The 24,944-nt window shown below is 41.5% G+C and overlaps 1 protein-coding gene across 2 annotated transcripts; it reads left to right on the top strand.

Annotated features, from left to right (window-relative positions):
- Window positions 1-9,357: 9,357 nt before the first annotated feature.
- Window positions 9,358-18,782, top strand: amotl2a (angiomotin like 2a). Of its 2 annotated transcripts, none has more exons than XM_071517574.1 (11): window positions 9,358-9,499; window positions 10,420-11,207; window positions 11,452-11,647; window positions 12,350-12,494; window positions 12,612-12,704; window positions 14,586-14,881; window positions 14,999-15,189; window positions 15,295-15,396; window positions 15,514-15,689; window positions 16,008-16,187; window positions 16,454-18,782. In XM_071517574.1, exons 2-11 carry the CDS (start codon window positions 10,489-10,491, stop codon window positions 16,537-16,539), a joined length of 2,184 nt encoding a protein of 727 aa, XP_071373675.1. In that variant the 5' UTR covers window positions 9,358-9,499; window positions 10,420-10,488; the 3' UTR covers window positions 16,540-18,782. The 2 variants fall into 2 exon arrangements, with proteins under 2 accessions (XP_071373675.1, XP_071373674.1); XM_071517573.1 differs by having other exon boundaries at window positions 11,449-11,647.
- Window positions 18,783-24,944: the final 6,162 nt, after the last annotated feature.

Below are 24,944 nucleotides of genomic sequence, written 5' to 3'. Positions count from 1 at the left end.
TTCCTTAAACATTTTAAATCTTTCTTATTTCTTATTCAGGATCAAGACTTGATTTGATCCTGACTAATGACAGAACAACTAAATGATTAACAGTGGTTAGCATTTTTCCCTATTTAATTTTCTTATTTAATTTGATTTAACAAGGATTTTACACCCAATCCCTGTTGTAAATGACTCCAGTGCTGCTGGATGTTTTTTTTCATGGTATATAGATTTTTTTCCACGACAGACTGTTACTAAATATGGCCAAAGGAAGTGACAATATTCACTGTTGTTACCAGTGAAAATATTGTTTTGACATCCATCAATCTATTGTAGGGTGAGTATATGCTCAGTGTCACTGTCAGCTTGTGTGTCTGGCCGGAAACACTTTCTCCAGACACCACAGTGAAAATGGCAGAAATTGGCCTCAGAAATCCAAAGAAACTTCCGTAATTTTAGAAAGGAATGTCGCATTCCTTTGCAGTTGACTGAGCCCAGTCTTCCAGAGTACCTCCTATCAGGAAGTGCTGCACAATGGGAGCAAATTGCCAGAAACACAAAGTCAGACATTTGGGACAGAGGTGGGGGCAGACAGAGGAAACTGTGTCAGGCAATGCTTTCAGAATCTACTGGTTGAATTCTAAGAATTGCTTCCATAGCATACTTTAATTTCAACAATAGATATTTCCAGTTGAATAATCAAATATTCTGTGGTTAGACCACTATTTAAATACATACCTAGATATTTACTTATAATATTCACAGCTGAGAACTATTAGTTGAAATACTGCATTACTCTACCTTTATTAAATCTTATTACTAAGGCCCAAAGAATGATCCAATCATTAGCAAATGGGTGGTACTGACACATAAAACTCATACTCATATAATCCTCATTCATCATCAAATTGAGTTATTCATTCAAGGACTGCTGATGAAGTTGATGCCAGCTAAACACCTCAGTTGTTTTAGCTAGGATAGAATGAAAAATCCAAAAAGATTATTTCCATCTGTATGCAAGTCTTTAAAAATTATACAAGCCTACCTACAGTATGTGGCCACATTCAATATTCTCATTAATCATACAATAAACCCCCAGATACATATTAAACTTTTTTTTTCTTTTTTGGCTATTTCTTTTTGTTTTATAGTGAACTGTCGGCCTTAACCCGCTCCTGTCCCAGTTTCAGAATAGAAATCTTTGTGTTTAACCCTTGCCTTCCAGTAGCAGGCCTGTGAGGTATTTGGCCTCTGTCCCAGAGGTCCACCACCTGCCCTCTGTCTGAGAGAGCGCCGTTTCTAGGCTTCAAGCACAGAGGCATCCATCTCATTTCAATGGCTGATGAACAGATTGGGGTTCTCCAGTCAGCATGGCCCTAGGAAACATCTTTATCTGGCCTGGAAGCGATGGCTTACCCAGCCATCTGCTTCCACAGGGTCCACACCGCCCCGCCTGCATGGGGAGGGGGCAGGCGAGCATGTGTGTAACCTGAGAGTCATTGTTCAGGCTTGTAATGGCTATCATTTTGGATCCAAGAAATGGTTAGCATGATGGTGTGGATTAAAATGGGAAGTTTTCTAAATGAGACACAAAAGTTGGCCTGTACAGTTAAATTCCTCCTTAAACTCCCGGCCATTTGCTCGGAGCTGTAAGTTGACTGCAGCTGATGGGACATTAAATGGCTCTCCCACCTGCTCTCAGTATAATGGCTTTTGGAATTTGGACCGGAGAAAGGGAAGATAATTCTCAATTGTGTAGGTCTCCCTGTTAGGAAAACAGGTGGTAGGTACACTGTTTGTGCGGAGTACAAGTGGAAGATTACATATTGGAATTAAATGCCCCCCCTCCGCCCCCTCTCTCTCTTTCTTTCTTTTTTTTCTGTCTTTGTTTCTCTCACTCTTTTTTTGTATGTGTGGACTGTACACTTGGTGCGTATTTGGTTTTGTACACAATACGTTCCTGTTGCATTGAATTTGCAGATGTCCATATGGTGGGTTGCTGACAGGTGCATCTGCCTCTAAGCTTGAGGGCAGGAGATAGTGTGCTATGCCTTTGTTTGCCCAAAACATCTGCCCCATTGCCTGAAGCCCTGTATGGGATATCCCACTCACTACTATCCTTTTGGATAAGTTCATCACAAAATGAAACACCAAAATCTTCATAAAATGTACATCTTGAACTGATCATATGCTGTTGTTTTGCAGGGAATTACCACTGAAAATTCACCTCTTTGATTCCTTAGCTTGTACTTTGTAAGTGATGTTGACATCTAAATGAATAAACCCAAAGAATGGCTTAGTTCCAGACATTCAGTGTTTGGCAAAAAATCTCATCAGATTCTACACTGAAACTTTGTTTGTATCACTTGTTTCCAAAATAGTCTTTCAGATAAGTTATTTTTTAACTAAACATTAGGCAGAAAGAATGCCTGAGTTGTATATTTACACAAGGCCTATGTTTTGAGCCAAACAAAAGTTGCTTGTTTTCCTGAAATGGCTAAATTGGGCTTAACACCCTCAAATAGTTTCTGAAACAGTGACAGCAAGAAATGTTTGTGCCTCAGCTGTTCTTAACTAGATAAGGATTCACACGGCTCAAATTTCAAATTTGAGGTTGCGTTTGTTTCATTATAACACAGTAACAGGTTAGTCCACTAACTTCCCATAATACATTTGGATTTAGACGTTTTTGTAATTATTTATATTATCTTTTTTTTTTCTTTTCATTATTGCAACAGAATTCAAATCCTATCTTCCCACACTCAAACACACCCCCATCCCTCAATGTGTTCAATATTACACTTGTTTCCCAAAATAGAGCTCAGATCATCTTTGTTCCATTTGAATAAAATGTCAGAGTGCTGGGATTTTTTGTAAAACCAGGCCGTTATTGCCTATGCCATGTTGAAAACGTACTCATCAGTCTGTACATTTAATCAATCATTGATTGGTTTGTGTTGCTTTAGAGTGAAAGGTGAGTCATTACATATTTTCCCTGTCATTTGGTGAGCACCTAGGGGCTTCATATAGTTTGCACCTCTTAAACAGAGCAACTCTTTGTTCTTTGTCTGGATGTGATGCACTGGCTGGCTGGAAAGCTCTTAACATGTTTTGTGCAGCAGAAGAGAAAAATGTAACCTGCTGTTGAAGGTGGCTGTCAAAGAGACATTTTGGGTTCAATTAAAATTCAAAGAGCACGCATAGACAGGGAGTCATGGAATAGTCGGCTTTTATCCCCTTTATGATACATGCTACACCTGGCTGTCTGGAATTATTCACAGCTGGTGGGTTTATAGTACACCGTCATGACAGTTATCTATCTATCTATCTATCTATCTATCTATCTATCTATCTATCTATCTATCTATCTATCTATCTATCTATCTACAGTAGGTGAGACCAGCATTACTCACCAAATATCAACTCAAAATGGCTAATATCACTGTCCCAACACTGTCAGCAGACTCCTCTGTTAGAGTAAAGCGACCCAGATGACCAAAAGCCGTTGGCAGATGTGACACATGCTATGTGGCCATCAACAAAGCATCTTAATCAATACTAAATTGGCTAGGATGGATTTGGTTAGTCAAATTAGATAGTAGGAGGTTGGTAATCGATAGCTCACCAGCAGCTGCACTCTGACCCCTGGCAAGGGCAGATGGCCAGTAACCTCTGGCCAACATCATGTGTGTCAGCCCTGGACTCGTTGGATGAATACAAATACAGTGCTTGGATTATTGTTGAAACAGCTGAGTAAAAAACAGATATACTGATGAAATTCTGAGCAACTTTTCTGTACTCCCATGCATCTCATTCCTGCTGATTAATATCCAATACTGTTATTCTGGCATTGCTGAAATTGTTGAATGTCTTGCATCCGTCACTTACAGTATACTAATGACATATGTAAGATCAGTCGGGAAACTGTAGCAGGCAGCAGTGCTTTGGTCCATCCAGCTGAATCTTCACTATACACACACACACTCTCCACCAATAGGGCTAAATATTTAAACTGTGTTGGTGCTGTGAAAACTGCTGCTTTTGCACGGCAACCACCATCCACTGCTGCCACCTGCCTCCATCTGCTTTTATGTACATACAAACATACATACATAAATGCAGGGTATATAAAAGTATAGTGGCGTGCCACAAAAAAGACTTAAAAAAAAAAAAAGTACATAGTACATAAAAACAGATCTATTCAGAGCCAAAACCAAAATGTTGTATTGCCATGTCATCTTATTAAATAAACTGTTTTAACTCAATATGTGAGTTGTCCTGACTGAACTACTGCTAAAACAAAGCGTCTTATTTCACTGTGCATTTCTGTAACGTGGAATGACAATTGAGTTGACTGAATTGAATTGAATTGAATTGAATTGAACTGAAGTGAGACCCCGAGTGAAAAGCACTGTAGAGCCAAGCCTACGTGGCAGTTGTGAAAATATGTGCCCTTGCCTTATCTGTTTACAGTATCACCTACAGGCGTAGCCCTGTTTGTAGGCAGTTTCTTCTTTCATTACTTGTTTAGTGTGACATGTTTACTTTTATAGTTATGTGTGGAATTTCTCATGTCGACAGGTGTGAGAGACCGTTTCTCAGTGGACCTGCAACAACGCAGACTTGTGTAAATGTTGTTCACCCCCAGTTGTTTCACAGCCCCCAGATATGGGTACTGATGTTTGTTAAGAGCTTTTGTCTGAGAGGGGAAACAGATAAAATGTGTCCCTCTGCCAACAGGGTGTTTTGCTACACCTACCTATATCTTCAGATGATTGATTGCATTTATTAAAATATAATTTTGTTCTGTGTACTCAATGAAAGTAGGCTACCATGAGTGATAGGAAAACTGTCCCAGCTGACATTCTAAAACCTTGAGTAAACTGCAAAGAAAATCACAAATCAACACACATCAGGGCCAGTAGGGCTGTTGTGCAACTTCTTTATGAGGTGCAGTATCTATTTAAACATGTAATTCACAGCTATTGTCTACAAAGAAAAGTTGTGCTTATGAATCAGGACAGCCATGCACCAGTATTATTCATTAGAGAAAGGCCCAATAGAAAACGTCAGTGGCTGCTGCTTGCCCTCCCTTCTTCCCCAATAACAGCAGACTGGAGGCTCAATCAGACCCCATGGACATGGTAATGTGAGGAATGCGGCCATTTCCTCCTTTGCAGGAAAACAAAAGGAGCTGCTGAAGCGCCTGGCTTGTCCCACCTCCCATAACAAGGCTGCTGCTCCCAGATCACAGACTGTATTGTGTTACCCCAGTCGGGCCAGGCCAGGCCATTAACAGGTTCAAATGGCCCGGTTAATTCACAGGTTCTGGTGGCCTAACTTAAATATCACTCCTGATGGTACATGTGTTTCAAACCAAGAGGCGGATGGTTGAATATCTAAAACCAGTATAACATATATATATATATCTTTTGCTTTGAAATGTTCTTGTATTTACTAAAACATATATAACAACATTTTTCAAACCAACATCAGCAAATTTTATATGTGTCTTGAGTGAATGCCAATGCTTCTTTCCATACTTGACTCGTGGGGAATTGTGTACCAACAATCACCTAAAAAAAACCCCACCAATGACCATACCAGCGTCCCTTGCAAGTCTTCCACCTCCCATGAGAATATGCCTTGCTGTCACATCTGCTCTGGTACACAGCTAATATAAACAGGGAGAAGAGACACATGGTTAAAGATAACAACATATAGACTTATATAGTCAAACCATTCGCAATTCTCTCATGGTGAAAAACATTTAGGCCAGAAAAACGCACCACCGGTAATGCTTATGTCAATCATTTTGGCTTTGTGGCCTTGTCTAGTTAACATGGCACTCATGTAAACAACCAATATTAGGAGGTTCACTTGCTTTCAGGTCCTGTGGTTGAAAAAAACATTAGTTTGCCACCTTGGAATTCCTTGTCATATGCGGTTGCTTGTGGTGGTTCTGTCTGTATCTGTGTAATGTTGCTGTCTGATCAGTGAAACAACTAAACCCTTCAACAACAAAGAGTATATTTAGGCCATCGAGTTTCTTACAAATAAGTTTACTCAACCCTGATGGCATGTGAAAAGAACAGCAGTAAATGTTTTAAAAGCTGTGTAAAAGCTTTGAGTGTGATGGATACCATTTAATGATGTTAGGCTGGATCTGACTGAATGAGACAAGGGGTTGAATGAGGATACGATACAATACGATACAATACGATACAATACGAAATACTTTATTAATGGATGAATCACGATTTAGACTTGGATGATTTACAAATGGCACAGTATGCCTATCTACCTATATACAAAATAGTTCGTTTTGGATGCAGTGAGCAGAGTTTTTACTGGTAAAACACTGAATTTGATACTTTAGGGCACTGAGTTTCCACCAGCTAGCTTAGCACTGACACATGTTGGCTGTGCTGCACATGTGCTAAAAGACAGTTTGTAAAACAAAGACAGGCACACAGCCTACAGAATAACTGAGGCAGGATTTCCTTCCTGCAAATAAACAAATTATACCAAGAAACACTGGAAATGAAGTTTTAATTTCCACTTCTTATTGATTTATTATTGAGCAGTCATACACCAACAATAGCTGCCTTGAGGATCCACTGATTTCAGGATTTTTTTGTAACTTTCAATAATGATAATTGCAGACAGGCAAAATTACTTCCTCAAACATAGCACCCTGTAGTTACAATGAAATAACAATTTATAGGTCAACTTTGTCATGTTTATATAAGTGTTTGAAATATTAACTTGAAGTTAGGTTATGTAAACAAAAGTACTGTAACTGAGTGTTGCTGATTACAAGTCCCTGGAGTGGCAAATATTGGTAGTTGACCATTCATGCACTGCAATAGAGTTATGTGAAGTAACAAATCCTACCAAAGTGAAAAATGTCTTCAGTATATCAGGAGGAAATTGATGAGACCCCCGAAGGCTATATTTTCTGTTATATGGGTTGTGCCTGTTCCCTTATGGATAAAAAGTCCTGACAATTGTGAGCGCTCAAAATGAAGCAGTAATAGTTGCATTTTATCAACATGAAAACTTTCTTCTTACTTTGGCCAAGAGAGACAGAGCATGACGAGTTGCAGGCTTCATTTTTCTCATCAACCTGCCTGCCTCACTGACTTCTAATAGCTAAATAAACTTAACACACAAAAGGCTAATAGTTACTATTATTTAACTTGATAATATTGTTTTTCAATTTGATTATATTCTGTATTCTATATAAATTAGATAATATATTGTATTGTATTGTATTAATATTTTGCCATTACTGTCTTAGCTTTCTATCTCATGTGATTCCCTGGAGTATGTCACCGACATTTCTATCATATCTATTAGCAAACGCTCAACAAGCAAGCAGAGCAAATTACATCTTCCATGTTGTGAACTTTAGCTGACAAATGCAATACTAGTGTCATTCAGTAAATCAGGTAGTAGGGTGAATAAATGAGGAAAAAACTTGAATTGTGTGAAATGAAATGAAAATGTACACGGATCACACATGAAATGTGTGATCCGTGTTTCCATACGTGCTTGCTGGGTAGTTACACTCTTTGGCTTGACGTAATAAGACTTAACAGAAATGCTGCATAGTGTCCATTACACTGTGTGACCTGCCAATAGGACTGCATGATATAATCCAGGGATGACACGCTTTATGAACATGGCCCATTATTGCTCATACCACTTATTTGTGCTTACATAGCACAGTTTGATGGTTTAATTATTATCCTACTTCACCTGTGGTAAATAAAAAAAGCACTAGCCATGGCACTTTGCAATGTAAAATGGTAGTAAAAATTATACATAGTACAACAAGATAATGTGAAGTGTTACCAACCTCTGCTTATCTTGATGGCCCAAATGAATCATGCAATGGCAAAACCTATTCACGCTTATCAGTTGCTGGAGCACTCAACATTTTTTAGAAACTGTTGGACTTCAACTGCCATGCAAATCACCAGGTGGGCATTTGCCTAAGAGATGTGACTGTTGGAGATAAAGTAAACTTGTTGACAAGTGGAGACTTGTTTCTCCCCACAACCTCCACTACCGCCGCCTCAGGATGACCCTTTTCACACAAAAAAGGTTGCACAAGAAATATTATGCATTCAACAACATTACTATCCAATGTGTGGTTGCCCAACCCCCACGGCCAGCTGAGCTGATCCCAGGCTCTCCACATGCATGTGTATGGAGGAAGTGTTGCTGGTGCTAGTGGTGGAGGGGAGAACAGCAGATGGCAGGGCCGTCCTCGTCATGTCTGCTTTGGGGAGAACAATGCATCTCTCTGAGCTCTCATTAAGGAGGGGAAGGGGATTTCAGTCCACGGACAGCTGGCAGGCAGCGTGCCTTGCACCCGCCCCTCTCCCTCCGTGTCCACACAGACACACACTCTGCAATTAACTGGCACGGGCCGTGGCTTAAATATTTACCAGGCACATGCAGACAATAGGCTGTTCAAGGAATAATGATTAATCCATGCCTCAATTATATGAAAATGTTTTTTTCTTTTCATTTCTAGATCACTGGTTTACTGGTACATTTGTTTATTGTGGTAATTGTAATAGGATCTAATACCTGAGTTGGTGCTATGAAGTGAAATGTACTGTAGGCCTATCATGTGTGTAGTAACTACCCACCATACATTGCAGTTCTACTTATTGAAAGTCATAATATGGTCTGCTTTTCATGATCACATTTTTGACCATTTTGACCACATTTGTGATGAGAGAGGGGGAGAGAAAGTGTGCGTGTTTGTTTTGTCAGTACCTATGTGACAGTTTTGTATTGAGACTGTAAAAGAACTTCTGGCCTTGATTGTTTTTGTTCCATGTTGGTCATTTCTGAATGCATTTTCACATTTTCTGCATTAGGGCAACATAGCATTCATAATAAAAAATCCCTATAATATTCCTACAGGGACTTGTGAGTGTGTTTGTGATACTCAACAGTGAGGTTATAGTGAATATATTGCACTTTATGCTATTTTCTATCTCCTATGGTCTCACAATTACATTCCTATAACGCCCCTTAAACTATAAGGACTCAAAAGCCCCCATACCTTCTATAGGGCCTGTATTCAATTACAGTTCCTATAACTACAAAACAACATAAACAACAATAACAAGCTGTTTTACATGACACAGGCAGCCAGCTGAGATGGTGCTGCTGCTCTGAATCCAATTTTTGCTTGCCCTGCCCCCCATTTTTTCTGTGCTCTGCTTTTGATCCCAGAGGGACTTGGAGCCTTTGCATTCCAGTCATTCCAGTCGCAGCGAACAATCGGGCCTCAGTTATTTATTAGTGCAGTGCGCTCTCCCTCCTGCTCAGTCTGCTGGGAGAGCCGCCCATAGGCGCACACACACCGCTCCGCGCTCCAAGTACATGGCAAAAAGAAAGCCTGGTACTTGCAGGAATTGTTTCATTAGACGTACAACCTTGAGAGATTACACCACGTCTACGGTTTTGTGTGTGATGAGACTATAGTTTGGTGAGTTTTGTCTTTTCTATTTTCTTTTCCTTTCCCATTTATCTCTCGCTCTTGTCGATTTTTGCACGCGGTTTGCTTTGCGCATACCGGATTTTATTCGGATGCCAGTTAACTAGACGTCCCATTGGCACGGGTTTTTGCATGGCACAATGCTTATAGTATTATGTATGAGAGATTCTCAGTTTTGTTTTGTTTAAATTAGAAGGATGGTTCTTATGTGATCAGGATTATCTTTAAAAATGTAGGACATCAACCTGTACAGCCTTTCCTTATTCTCGAATTAATTTGAAAATAATTTAACCAACTCTTACAAGATGATATTACAAGGTGATATTGAAATATTGAGGGCGTAACATCAGATGTATCTGTGTATGTTATCTAAAATGACGTTTTTTCTTTTTAATTAAAGCCATTTATTGTATTTTTGTGTGCTTGTCGGACCATATTTTATATCTTTGAAGCTTATGGGATTCTGTTGTATTTGGTGTATGTCTGGGAATTGGGAAACCTCTAATGCTTCTCAAATTATTTACACATTCTAGCAATAGTTGGGTATTATGTCTCTGTACGACTGGAGCAAGTTCTGCTTACAGTGATTGGGCAATGGAATGGAATCTGCACTGACATCACTGTCATGATTACTTCCTCAGCAACATCACATGCAGTTACAGCAACAGTCAGCTCCAACAGTAGAGTTTGTAAATTATATCATAATTATATATTTCAGATGAATGTGCCTGGCTGGTTTCTGTTTGAGGCTCACTGGATATGTTGGGGAAATAGTTCATTACAAAAAAGGGGGGGAGGTTGTCATGAAAAAATACTGTGCTCATAGGTCAGTATCTTTAAACTTAATTTATTTGTTGTGTGCAGTGCTAATTCTGATCTGTTACTAATGAAGATTATTGTTCTTTCTACAGATTTCTGGTTTTCTCAGTATCAAAACTACCAGCACTAGACCGCTTTTTGCTCAATTCCTGTTGAATGAGATGAGAACTGCTGAGGAGTCTTCTGGCACGGTCCTGCACCGTCTCATCCAAGAGCAGCTCCGCTACGGGAATCTGACTGACACCCGCACTCTTCTGGCCATCCAGCAGCAGGCCCTGCGTGGAGGCAGCAGCGGCGGGGGCACAGGCAGCCCGCGCTCCTCTCTGGAGAGCCTCACTCAGGACGAGTGTCAGTACATCCAGATGTCCACACGGCAAGAGCCTCAAGGCCAGGAGCACCAGGGGGATTGCCTGCACTCCGAGAGCCCTGTGTGCCATCTGTACCAGCTCCATGGAGAAGAGCTGCCCACCTACGAGGAGGCCAAGGCCCACTCCCAGTACCTGATCTCTCAGAAGGAGCAAGCCGAGCTGGAGGGCCCCAGGGTGGACATTATGGGGAGTCAAGGTGAGGGTCAGTGGGACATGAAGCGGGAGCACGCTCGCTCCCTCAGTGAGCGGCTCATGCAGCTCTCTCTGGAGAGGAACGGACCTAGAGACAGTGTGCTTATGAGCTCTTCACACAGCTATCCGCAGCTGTACAATAATCTCTCAAGCCCTGTGGCACCTGACGGGCACGGGGCCCAGCAGTGTCCGCAGCAGCGCGGCCCACCTCCGGACTATCCTTTCTGTGTCAGGCTGCCTGGATATATGCTCAGCCACTCACAGGAGCATGGACACTACTACAAAGAGCCTCCTCCCCCCTTCCATTCACAGCATCACAGGTAACCACTACACAATAGATGGAAGACATCTTAACATTGTAAATACACTGCTCACTTAGATCAGCACAACTTTCCACTTATTGCTACAATTCTGCTCTGGTTGGTCTTTACTCGAGTATCAGATCAAATAGTGCCATGGCTATTACATAGCTGAGGACAATAATTTCGCTTAGGATTTTTCAGACCTTGCCAATTGTGGTTTTCAGCAGTGTTTTAATGAATCACTCATGTCTCCTCTCAGTAGGTATGTGTCTGCTCAGTCCCAGGTGGCTCACAACAGCATCTACCACACAGTGAGCCCTGCTGGCCCAGAGCCATTCACCACAGCCTCCAGCAACGCCAGCAATAACTCAGTTCAGATGGACATGTTGATGCGGGAGAATGAAAGGCTCAGGAAGGAGCTGGAGGTCTACACCGAGAAGGCAGCCAGGCTACAGAAGGTGAGAGAAGGTGGAGTGATATATAGAGCTGTTGGCTCACAGAGGGTGTGGAAACCATAAAACAATAGTTGTTTGCCAATGCTGCATATCAGGGTGATAAGCCGTCTAGCATACGTACGCTGGAGGGATCCCAGGGATTGTTTTACCTCAGTGAGGAGTCACTGTGACATAGAAAGATTTTCCAAATGTACTGATTTGGAACTAATCAACTCCTCCATGTGTATGCAAAGCCCTTTATCATATTTATTTCACACAAACCTGTTTAGCCTTCCACCATAAAACTTTTGTTTCTGCTGTTTGGGAATGTTCAAAAATGTGCTCTACCATTTAGGTGTGTCTTAACACAGTGTTGAGGTTAATCTTCCCATTCCTGACTCTGGAATGCCTACAACACATCCTGTTTCCTTTGTCTTTCAAAGCATACTGGCATATTGCCATGAAAGGAGATAAATGCCCTGACACCTGGGACCCATAAGTGTTCACAAAGGAATGCTGATTCCCAGTTTTCAGTTGCGCATAGTGTTAAGAAGCCATTTGCCTGCAGGCTTACACAGTGAAGTGAACGACAGCATTTTTACATATGACTAATCAGCTTCATTGATTTTGACCGTTGCAACATAAAACACTATCCTGACCAATGGGGATGCCTTTCCCAGAGAATGGCTTTTAACTCAGAATTTTCTTTTCATATTTTTCTCCCAGCTTGAGTTGGAGATCCAGAGGATATCTGAAGCTTATGAGACCCTGATGAAAGGCTCTGCCAAGCGGGAAACGCTGGAGAAAACAATGAGGAATAAACTAGAGGGAGAGATTAAGAGGCTGCATGATTTTAACAGAGACCTGAGAGGTAATGACCACATTCACCTTTGAACCATAACTGTACTCATACTTCACAACCAGCCTTTGAATTTAATTGAATGTGTGTAAACGTCATCACTTATTTCTTTTCCTCTGTAAATTACAGATCGGCTTGAGACGGCTAACAAACAGCGAGTGGCCAAGGAAGCTGAATGTTCAGACCAGAAACAGCACGTCTTTGTTAAACTCCTTGAGCAAAGTGAGTTTACATTCATTTTTTATAAGTGGAAATGTCTTCTTTGTCATACCATTTCGCAAACTATTCATTAAGGCAGGCTTATGGCAGAGGGAAGTAGAAAGAATTCAGGATGTATTTATTAGGCCCGATTTGACAAATCACATTGCATTGTGAAGCACTTCACAATGGCAGGGACATAGTTGAGCTGGGATCGGTTTCCTCCTACATTGAGGTGGTCTGTTGGAAGGCTGGGGCCGCATATGGGGACACAAATGGCTCTACTTCTAATGTTAAGAGTTGCTCTTGGCACTTAAATGCCAGCTATTTTTCATAGCAGCAGTAAATGTGGCCTGGATTCCAGGAATTTTTTTAGGTATTTCAGGCTGTTCCGGCATCGGGAATGCCTCCCTCCCCCCTGCTCAGAGTTGCATAGCTGCTGACCTCCCTCCTCAAGGGGAACTAATAAGACTGGGACTCCAGGGCATCCATTCCCAACTCAACATGACCCCTGGCTAGCTGTCTCTCCTTGTTTGGGCATTTCTTTACCTCAGGGATTGAAGTCATGATTGGTCAGTTGTGAATAACTCATTGCCTTTTTTCTGCTCTATGCAGGGGTGTATTGGAGGGTCAACCCACCTAAACTCAGTTTACTCACCTTTTTTTGCGGAATAGTGTTTACCCAGCTTTTTAGAATACATCTTCATGCGGTAAAATTATAGTGTATATTAATAATGTCAGACTGATGGCAGTTATATGATGATAGGGTCTTTTAAGGGGAAAAAGCATGAATGAATGCTTTACGGGTTTGCCATATGATGATCACCGACCATGCCAAATCATACTTGCATTACACTTATTGGTGTGACAAAATTTCAAAGCTGTTCTTTGATTACAAGAATTTGACAATGAGGTAGAAAAGATAAGGTTTTCAAACATGAGTTACTTCCAAATGTTAGCTTCCTTATCAGGTGAAATGCTACTTTCTCAACCATAGACTGTAAAAAAAAGGGGTCTCAACATATGGTCACTTTCAGAAGTTGCCTAATGTTTTTCAAACATCTTCTCAATCAGCTGTAGTTACATAATCAAGCCATACTGTTCTGTTACACATTACCCTGCTGGAATGATCATTGCCGTTTTCTGGGAATTTAATACAGCCATGACTGAGGCATAAGTTCACAAATGTTCTCCCTCAGTTTGTTTTTCCTGAAACAGTTATCTGGCCACAGCAGAACCAAAACGGTGTGTGAAATACAATTGCGGGATGTGTAGATTATACTTTTTTTTTCTGCGTGGAATGCTTGAATTTTATTTTGAGATGCTTGTTTACTTCATGTCCTTAGAGGCATTCCAGAGCTTTTCCCAGTACAAAGCTATGCCTGTGTGCGTAAGTGGATAAGAGGAAGTCTGCATTCCCTCCACAGGCATGCACTCCTCTTGTGTAATCGCTCCCCTTTTAAAGTGGCACAGGAGGCAAACTGCTTTTTACTTTCCATTAGTTTTCATTTAAATCAGTCTAGTTTTGAATGAGTAAATGTGAAATCTTTTATTTTTTATAGCACAGTATCTTTACTTTCAATGTTGGCTGTGACTCAGTGATTTGTTGTAAGGTTAGAGGACAGAGTCGAATCATCTGCCGTTTTACTACATGCCTTACAGCGTTGTGTAAATGTCTCTTGTTGGGTCACATTCCATTCAAAAGGTAGTTCCCTAAGTGACCGCTTACGTAGCAGCTTGATTGACCCATCACTGGCAAATGACTTCTCCTATATTCTCTTTGTCCCTGGACAACAGGAGATGAGGAATACATGAATTTCCTTCTCCTTATATCTGTCAGGAACATGTGACTATTAGAGTTTGTTACATCTCTTAACCCCAGTCTCTTCTCTTCTCTTATCTCAGATGAGGAGCAGCAGCGCGAGCGTGAGCGTCTGGAGAGGCAGATTCAGCACCTGCGTGTCTCCGGGGAGGAGTGGCTGCGGAGGCGGGAGGTGCTGGAGCAGGCGCTGGGCTCGGCGCAGGCCCGCAACCAGCAGCTGGAGGAAGAGCTGCAGAGGAAGAGGGCCTACGTCGAGAAGGTGGAGCGGCTGCAGAGCGCGCTGGCTCAGCTGCAGGCCGCGTGTGAGAAGAGGGAAGCGCTGGAGCTGCGGCTGCGCACCCGACTGGAGCAGGAGCTGAAAAGCCTGAGGGCGCAACAGGTGAGGAGAAGGCCCTTATTACATTAGAGACTTGTGCATCCTCTTCATGTCTGCAGCATAAATTCAAAATGTTTTTTTTCTCCCTTCAAGCCTAACGTTATCTCTCTTACCTCATAGTCTCAGAACCAGGCAGTGGACCCCCTGGCCTCCGAACTGAGTTCCTCCACGCTGCAGCAGCAGCTGAGGGAGAGAGAGGAGCGTATTCTGGCCCTGGAGGCAGACATCACCAAGTGGGAGCAGAAGTACCTGGAGGAGAGCACTATGAGGCAGTTTGCCATGGACGCAGCTGCCACTGCTGCAGCTCAGAGGTACGTCTGGACATCCAGAAATATGGGAATGATGGAAACATCGGTTGCAATTGTAATGCATTTTAGTTGTCAAGTATTTTAACAGTCCTCTTTCTTTTTTAACAGAGATACAACCATCATCAAGCACTCACCCCGACATTCACCTAACAGCAGTTTCAATGAAGACCTGCCACTGTCTAGTCACAGACACCAGGAGATGGAGAATAGGTACACATCGTTCTCCATCCTTGCTCACCTTCTGAACATTTCACTGATGTTTATATGCCAGTTTATGTCTGCTGGGGGTATGTGCACTCATGTCGTGTTACTTGTGTGTGTGTTAAGGATCCGGGCGCTCCATGCCCAGCTCCTGGAGAAGGATGCTGTGATCAAGGTGCTCCAGCAGCGTTCCAGATGGGAGCAGGGCAAGCTGGAGAAACAGGGGCTTCGTCTGGCCAGGTCCGTCCCCTCCATCAACACCGTGGCCAGCAGCGCAGCAGACCGCTCCACCGAGGGGAAAGGTGAGCGCAAGAGTTTGGCTCATGCAACACCAAGGAATTTTGAATCTTAAAAGACACATGCTATTAAGTGACAACTGGCAGACTGGTCAGCGTCGCCAGACAGAATGTACGCTTCCTAAAAAAAAAAAGGACTAGGAGACAACCCTTTCGTATCCCTCAAATAGACAACGTGTTTTTAAACTGGAATGCATATCATCTCACACTCCAGAATAGCAGATCCAGAATAGTCATGGGAAGTACTCTACAGAGCAGATGTTTGGGAGTGTACATGTGTAGATGTAAGCTGCTAATTAAGCACCTTCCTCTTTTTGTCTGTAGGGAAGAGCCTCTCGGATGACCAGACAGGTGCCGCCGTGCTGCCATCTCGGCCCTGCGCAGCGCCTAAGGTCCAGAGCAGAGACTGCAGCACCCAGAGCGACGCGGCCTCACCGGAGCCTGAGCTCACAGCAGAGTCTGGCAGGCTAGCGGCTTCAGAGGCAATCTGTGCAGCTTCCTCTGGTGGGTTTCATTAAGCGTTTACCCCCCACACCCTAACCCCCATCTGAGTCTGCTGTCAGAAACTACTGTTATACTAATTTAGAAAATAAGTCTATCCTTTGACCTCTGCTATTTAAAGTGTAACCAGACCCAGAGTCAGGGCAGACAAAGGAAGTAGATACTAATAAGTTAAAACTTTGTTGTTAAAATAATACTGTTCAGTGACACAAGGTCGCAAGTAGCAAGCATTACAGTTGTCTAATGTGCTACTTTTATCTTCAATGTAGACAACTTGGAGGAGCCAAAGACACCGCTCAAGACACTCAAGACCATCAACGGCTCAGATGCAGAGATGGTTGAAATCCTGATTTGAAATCGTATTTGGAGCGCTGACCGCAGCTCATATGACTGAACAATGATAGTTGACGTGGACAGCGACTTCTCGGGTTGAGAAGATAAAGCCGCTCCTCTACATCCGACTGCAGGGAATGACGAGCTGCCCGTCTCTCTCTGACAGAGCTGCAGGAGACGTCTCCCAGGCAGTTTCACCTAAAGCAACATGTGTTTCTCCACAGGAGAATCCAGAATGTGTCACAGTGTGGGGAGGAGAGCTGAGCTTTCCTCTTCCTCAAACACTCTGAACTTTGCCACGTTCCCTCACAAGTCTGAACTCTTCAAGGTACCTGGACAGTGTTCTGCATTATGATAGGAATTGGGCTGCTTATTTGCATATATGTTGTGCATGTAATTTGTTATTATTATTATTTTTTTAGTTATGTATTTATATTTATAAGTGCTGCTCATAGTGTGATGTGACTTTTTCTGTATGAAAGAAGAGGAAGAAAAGGATCCACTCAGTTTCTCACTTTTGCCTTGCTCTGCTTCACTTTTTTCAATGATATACAAATGACTCACTTTCCTGGATCAAGTATGCAATCTGTCTATGGTTACTTCAGTTGCCAATAACCTTCTCATTACTCTCCTTTCTGAAACCAATGGGAGTGCTTTGTAAAGTCAATAGAAGCATCCTCTACTTGTTTTCATGCCATATTTTAGGATTATTCTGTTTAACAGACTGCTTGAGTAAACACTAATTAACTCAACACCAGCATTCCCCAACCTAAATTAACTATGCAGTTGGTTCTCTCTTTTTAAAAGACATTTAGGGCTCTGCTCACATCTCAGCAGAGGATTTAGAAACTTCCTTTGAAGGCGGAGCCTGCGGAACATGTCTGCTCATTCTCTCTTTAAAAAACCTGCGAGGATTGACAGTGTTTCACAGGGGTCTAATTTTCAAGATCCCGGGTTAATGTTTGGGGCCTCAGATGGCTACTGCCCGGCATTCCGCCCCCCTCTGCTGACATGCTGGAGCTAATCTTCTCACATTCCTCGCTGAGGGAATGCTCCCGTTAAAGAAAAAGGCTATCTAAAGTCTGACCCCTCGCCCTTGTTAAAATGGCATGCGTTCTCAACATGAGTCTTTTTCTGGGTCTAGTTATTTCTTCTGAGCCATGATAGCTGGTTCTACCATGGGCGTCTAAATCGACGATAGTAACATGGAAATGGCCAACTATATTTGGCCTGCATTTGCCATTCTATTTGTTGGCACCAACACTTTTAAATTCAGCTATGCTTTCTTCTCCATTTCTCAAGTATCTCACATTTCTGCGCCATGAATGTCCTTTACATGAAATTCTCCCTGCATAGTGTTGGATCAGTGAACACTGCTGAATGTAGACCCCTCTTTTGCGAGTGTTTAGTAGGGCTGTATTTAACTGGAATGTGCCAGGATTCAGAATTGTTCTACTCTTTAAAGGGGAATACTGCTAAACTTAAGTATTCAATTATGTAATTCCTTGAACATTTACTAGTGACAAATAGTCAGATAGGTTTCCTGGTCACGGCTTTGATGCCAGACCGAGCTTCGCTGAAGGTGATTTTCTGAGGAAATGTATACATGATCTGATTCAGAACTGTAACCGTTTATCTAAAAATCTTATTTTAGGTGTAAGACCTCAAAACCTCCATTGAGGAGTCCACAAGGTCAGTCTCCAGTTCATTGTCAATGGAGTAGCTCCAGGCTGTGAATCTTGAAAACTTCACAGACTGGATTCATGGTTGAGGTCTTACAAACAGCATGTGAATTCTTAGATTTGACCGGTATTCCCCTTTAAGGTTTTTAATCTTATTTTCTCACAGTGCATCTGCTGGTCAGTGCAATGTGTCAGATTGAGTTGCTTTTTAAAATGCCCTTCACTATATGGACTGTGTTTACATAAAGGGCTGTTTGAAGTGAGAGAAGTTAATATATTTTGTAGTTGTTTTGTTTTTTTCATCTGTACATTTGTATTTGTTTTCTTTTGTGATGCCAAAGATTTACACTACTTTTAAGTTATAACTGATGACATACGAATACAAAAGGTTCTATTAAGATGCCTTGCTTCAGCTGGTTGACCCATTTTGATGTTGCTGTGAACTTTTGTAATGGAAAATTTTGTATATGCCTTTAACATTTCACAATAATAGATTAAAATCCTTAATATATGTCTGATAAAAGATTCTTTGTCTGTTTTTAACTTTCATACTGTTTTGATAAGTAATTCATGCAAAATGACAACTTCATTATGGAAACCTTGGTGTGTTTGTGTCATGGGGGAGCATCCTGACTTGAACAAGCATTAGGTGTATCTTCATCATCAGTGAAGAGCACCAATTTATTCAGAGGAGAAAAACAAATCTTTAACCTGCTTGACTATTGGCTACTGGCGCTATTAGCAACACACAAGGTCTCAATAAGCCTCAATCTTGGGGTGAATACAAATTATTTTCCACACAAACAAGACACTCTTCACTCTTCATCTGTTGGATGTCAAGTGTAGATTTGGCAGGTGCATGTTTCAATGTTTAAAGACCAAACTTTCAAGTTTGGCAGTTCATTACTTTGACATAATTTGGATTATATGAAACAAAAACTAAAATAAATAACCACACATTTCACCAAGATACAAAAGGTTTGCTGTTTTACTGTAGGAAAATTGGAAATAAAAACCGCAACATACTCTATCTTCATGCAGTCGGTGCAGGTTGATAGTTTCTTTCCCTCATAGGTTAAATAACTCGGTTAATCAACTAGTCAACTATGTGGCCCACACTATCCCAGAGTAAAGAAAAGGTTTAAAAGCCTTAAAAAGCCAAATGAAATGCAATTAAATTCATGAGGTTTCCATATAGTCTTGACAGACCATTTCGAATGATATCATATTATGGTATTACGTCCATTCCATGCGTATTACGATCTCGATGGGTTATGCTTGAGGCAGCTTTATTAGATTTACATTAAGTGGAATACTGAACAACAATCTTTTTAATACACTTGATGGTACAAGTTCCAGTTCAAGTTCAAGTTTGTTTATTTATATAGACGTTTAGCACAAGCATGTCTCAAAGGACTGTACAGAGAATGAGCCTAACTACATCTAACTGTTCAACAATCAACCTATAGAACAGAATGATGTAGGACAAATGTCAGGAAGACATAACTGTTTATAGCAAGACATAATAGCCTATTCTACATAGTCTAACCTACAGGGCACCACCAGCCTTAGACCCTCAATGCATACAAGGAAAAACTCCCATGAAAAAACCTTTTTAAGACAAAAAACATGGAAGAAACCTTGCCAGTGGTGTAGCGTAAGGTTTTATATCGGTGTGACATTACCGTGGTACCATCTTTGACTACGCTGTAAAGTTTGAGGCCATGATAAAAAACCCCACTAGGAACAATACTTCTTCAGAGAGCTAGGCTCATTCAGCATCCACAAATCCACTTCAGCTCCTTCACTGACAGCAGTCTGTGTTTGTCCTTTGTTTGCTGGTTCACATCCCTCATAGTTTGTACGTGTGCTGTGGTTGAAAATGTTCTCTTGACTGAATGCTTGTGATCCAGGCTTTATGGGTTTTTTGGAACCCCATGCAACATTTCTTCATGGCATTTACCCTTGCTTCACTGGTGCAGTATAACCCTGACAGTCTGTTTTTCATTAGTCCTAATCAAACAAGTCTCTCATGACAGAGAAATGCCAGTGGCATTGAACTGTAAGCTGTACTTTGTACACTGTACATTGTACTCTAAGCAACTGAAATATGGGATTTAACCTACAACATAGTGCGTCTCTCACAACCTGCAGAGGAACTTGTTTCATATGATGTCAAATTTCACACTTGCTCAGACTCACTCTCACATCATTTAAGCGTTTAATGAAGTCTGAGAAGTAAGGTATGGTTATGTGACCCACCTAACTCAATGCAATAAGGGGATATCGTGCAAACTGAAATGTAAAAAAAGATTCTCTCTTTCTTATCTCTGTGTACGTCTGGACGTAAGTTGATTATTGAATTCCAAGCCTCTAATGGTATTCTTTTTCAATTCTTTTACAGTGCATTCTTAGTTTGTATCTTCTATCTACAGTATAAGATCTCCATGATGTCCTCAGATCACACGCAATTTCCCTGCTGTTGTTGCAATGGCTATTTTTCAGCAAGCGTTGACTTTCAGTGTAAATATTTGGCCTCTTAGCTCCTCTCAGTGAGCTTGGAGTGGCATTCCAGAAATGCCACGCATGTCTTCTTCCCGCTGGCTTTACTTATACCTTTTCAAATGGGACATGTGTAACCCGGCAAGCTCGGATTTACCATTATTTTGGTCCCGTTCCTGCTCAGAACGATCACATTTCAGATATTTCATCCAGCCACGAATGCCAGTATGTCTGAGGCCCCCACATAACTCTGGGTGATGCTGGTGGTTCTATAGGTGAAAGGTTATGATTACGTGACTCGAAGCGGTGCCAAGTTTGAACAGCTCCGCAGAGGGAGGTTCATTCCTGGCGGCCGTCACACGCAAGCCGAGTATCCTTCACTCATTATCCAGCCAAGACGGACAGGGAATATATGCATTCCATAAGCATCTGGAGTTTGTCAAGAAGTACAGTGATTATTGTCAGATATTGCATTTATCACCATGATTTCATCAGTCTGACTCCCACCAACTGTGGATGATTCTCACTTGATCACACCAGTCTTACTGGATCAAGAATAGGTTTCACTGAAGTAAGCTTGTTCAAACATAACAAAGCCTAAGAGTATTGTGTTGGCTTTATATGGTCAATAAAGGATAGATTCATATGAGATTGTGCGATAATATACAATGTGTTCATTACAATTTCTCGTACTGTGTTCATATTTGTGTGGTTTTAGTCTGCTTAGTTATAGTCATCTTACCTCTACCGTTATTGTGCTTTTTAAAAAATATTTGTGTTATCATGTGAGTAAATCAGCAGTGCAGGCAGCATTGGAGGGGACACTCAGTAAGAAATCATCTGTCTCTTTTTGGAGGCTTTTTGAGCACATTTTGCACTAACGCCTGTGAGAAATACTTGGAAAAATAACTCTGCGGAGCTCAGTGTTTTGCCTTAATTTCCATGGAGATTCCAAAACTTCCTGCCTCGAGCAGTCATGGAATGTGCCCCCACCCCCTTACTTTTCCACATAAATCAGGGCACCGTCCTCTTATTTTAGGCCTGCTATTGAGATGAAGCAAACTTCTCAGATAGCAAGCCACTAGCAGGGATTTTATGGGTCGCTGTTGATAGCAACAGTGCGCCTATAGTCGTACCTGATGGTGGTATGAAGGTGTTTTGCTTTGTACTGTGACCCAGCAGCAGCAAGAGCTTCACACCTGCTCTGCTCCTCTGCCACCGATGTCAGTTTTTTCTCACCCCTCTGACTCACCTTATGTTCCTTTGACACCATTTTCTCATCCCAATAAAGGATGGAGTAGATGGAAATTAGAAGCCAACCATTCTTTTTTCCTCTGGGATAGCACTCCTTATACTGAAGCAACTGTCATCATGTAAAATTGTTGGCGGTGTGATGAATTAACCACATGTGCTACTCAGGATAAGCAACCTCTAATATTTATTCACTACACTTTGCTTAACTTTTGAGCAATGAGGATAGTATTTTGTTTTATTCATTGTGCCCTCCAACACACACACAGACATACAATTACACACACACACACACCATCTAATTTCATAAACCAGACTGTGAGAGAAGTAAGAGAATCTGACATAAAGGTGTTGACAGATGAAAACCATGTAACTCCAATTTTGGTGATTTTCATGTTTTCACTTAATCTGAGGGATTACACGCTCCTCTGTGGGCTGAGAAAATTCTACGACCCTTGGTCCTTATGAAACCTTTTCAGAACCCATTGGATAAACTGAAAAATGCATGGCAGTGAAACTAAAAACAAGGCTGCTTTTCTTAGTTCCTGAATTTGACATTTGACGCATGACAATGCGATGTTTATACTAGCAAAAGCATTCGATAAAAGATAATATCCTCCATGAAACATTTACTATCTGTTTGGTGTGAAGCACAGGAGTTCACCAAGGCTATCTGTCTGGCTAGTCTAGTCTAGGATTGCCTGTGGTTTCCAGTGAATCAACAGAGCTGCGTAGTCCAACAAGACTGATTCAGTCAGAAGGAAATGGATGGATGAGTCAAAACGTACTGTGTCTGGAGTGACATAGAGAGGCGTTCTGTAAAGCTGTGGTGTTAAAGACGCATAGTGGAGGATCATCTTCAGGCTAAACGAAGACAATGGCACATGACTCAGAAGCAAAGACGAGACACCAAATAGCCAGGTGCAGGGTAATTACATGTGCAAAGTCAGTTTGTTATTTTCGAGGCTACAGGGCCAATGAATAATGATACATATGGATGATGGCATAATAGTATGTGCAATGATCAGAGAGATCATAAAAAAAGTGGCTGCAAAATTCATGCAAACGAGCTGGAGCTTGATGTAGTTTAAGAGGTCAACACAGTACACAGTAGTCATCTGAGGTGATCTGAGGTACAGTTGTGCATACAGCAGCAATAGAAACAATCGTAGCCCATTACAGATAACATTTAAGAAATCCAAGATGTGTTGTATTTTGTCACTATCCAGACAAAAGGGAACAGACTATTTTAAATGATCTGAGAACTTTTCACTATAACTTACCATAACTATGAATAGCCTGTTCCTCAAATGAGGTGGTATGTTTTCCCAGAAAACCGCCTGTAAACGGACACATGTTCAAAAGGCATGTTTGTCCGTGAAACTGGTTTAATGTCACACATCCACAGCCTGCTCCATGTCTGTGATTCACAATCACATTTGGAAACTTCCAGACATTTCCCTATATCGACCTACCTATCTGTGAAAATGCATTTTGCTGAAGCTACATTTGATGACAACCCAGATAAGTTTCTCAACCATGTGAGCAGTAATATCCAAAGAATGTTTGCTATGAGGGTTTCACAAGTTCCCAGTTAAAGCAACATACCAACAGGTGTATGTGAGTGAGTGAGCACAGCTGGAGAATTTAGTGTTCATGCCTCAGCAGGCAAGAGCGCTTTATATAACCCTTTATGTCCCAGGTGTATGTAAATGATAAGATCTATTGGACTAGCCCTATTATGGATTCAAAGAATGCACTCAAATTGGTGGCATGCTTTAAAGGTCAGTGATATTAAGATGTTCATGAGTCATTACAGACTCTCATTCATATTGTCACAGGCAGCACAGACACTGCTTCCTCTTTTCTTTTTACTTTGGGAGCCATGCAAACTTATACACCAAGCCTTGCGGGAATTTGTACCATTTGAGAAGATGGAGCATGTGAGGCCAAAGATCTTGAGGTTAAATTCACCCAATGTGACTTGAATGTAATTTCCTCTTTCTGAACACCATTTAGGGTATGTGGATCTAGGCTGACTGTCATCCCAGCTCATACAATAACGGCACAGATCCAAATTTGGTTAAGTGCTTATGTGATGTGTTGTTTGCATTGTGTATAGTAACACTTAAGTGAATTAAGGCTAATGCACCTTCATACATCTGCCTACAGCCTATAGGCCAGGGCATCAAGCAATCCCATCACATGCTGTGGGTATGAGGAGACCTTCTGTAAGGGCAAGTAACAGGAATAATATGTACCACCTTGGAAAAATAGCTGTGGCCTGCAGGATCTCTCTCTCTCTCTCTCTCCCCTCTCTCTCTCTCTCTCTCTCTCACACACACACACACACACATACAAAGCCAGGCCATGTATTTCAGATAAATGGCTGATGTAATGGCCCTGTGAATGTGGAAGTAACATGATGCTGACGCCTTGGACTATTACCTATTAGAAGGCTTTTTATGTCCAAAATGATGAGCCCTCATTTCCCTGTGGCCCCTTGTCCATCTCTATCCTTAGCCTTTACTGGTTGTTTATCCGTCTCGCTTTGTCAATTCTATATCAATACTGACCTTCAAACTTGCTGAATACTGCATGTTGCTGAGCTAAATCCCTGCACTTACGTCCACAATGTAATTTCAGGTTGCTTGAAAGAGTCATATTACCAGTTTGAAGTACATGTGAGGATAGTCAGGGATGAGCATTTGAAATATTTGAGAAATGGCACAACTGAATTAACATCTGCTATCTCTATATGATACCTGGAAAGAAGCCAAGACAGGTAATCTAAATGAGGGACAAAATCATACACATGCCTGATAATGTGACCCCTTGACCCCTACACTTCTCACTCAGGCGTCTAACTCCAAAGGCTTTATAATCACACAAGTAATGCAAGGCCACTATTACTGATAATAACAAAGTAGTAGCCTGGATAGCTATATAATACAGATGAATTAAACTGTAGCAAAGATCCAAAGCTGCATGG

This window comes from Centroberyx affinis, unplaced genomic scaffold (genome assembly GCF_046629955.1).
Source record: "Centroberyx affinis isolate AG114_WGS23_722 - 3 ecotype Tasmania unplaced genomic scaffold, CSIRO-AGI_Caff_v1 ptg000503l_1, whole genome shotgun sequence".
NCBI classification, from domain to species: domain Eukaryota; kingdom Metazoa; phylum Chordata; class Actinopteri; order Beryciformes; family Berycidae; genus Centroberyx; species Centroberyx affinis.
Note: the sequence above shows the minus strand (reverse complement) of the source record. Positions and strands in the feature narration are given on the sequence as shown.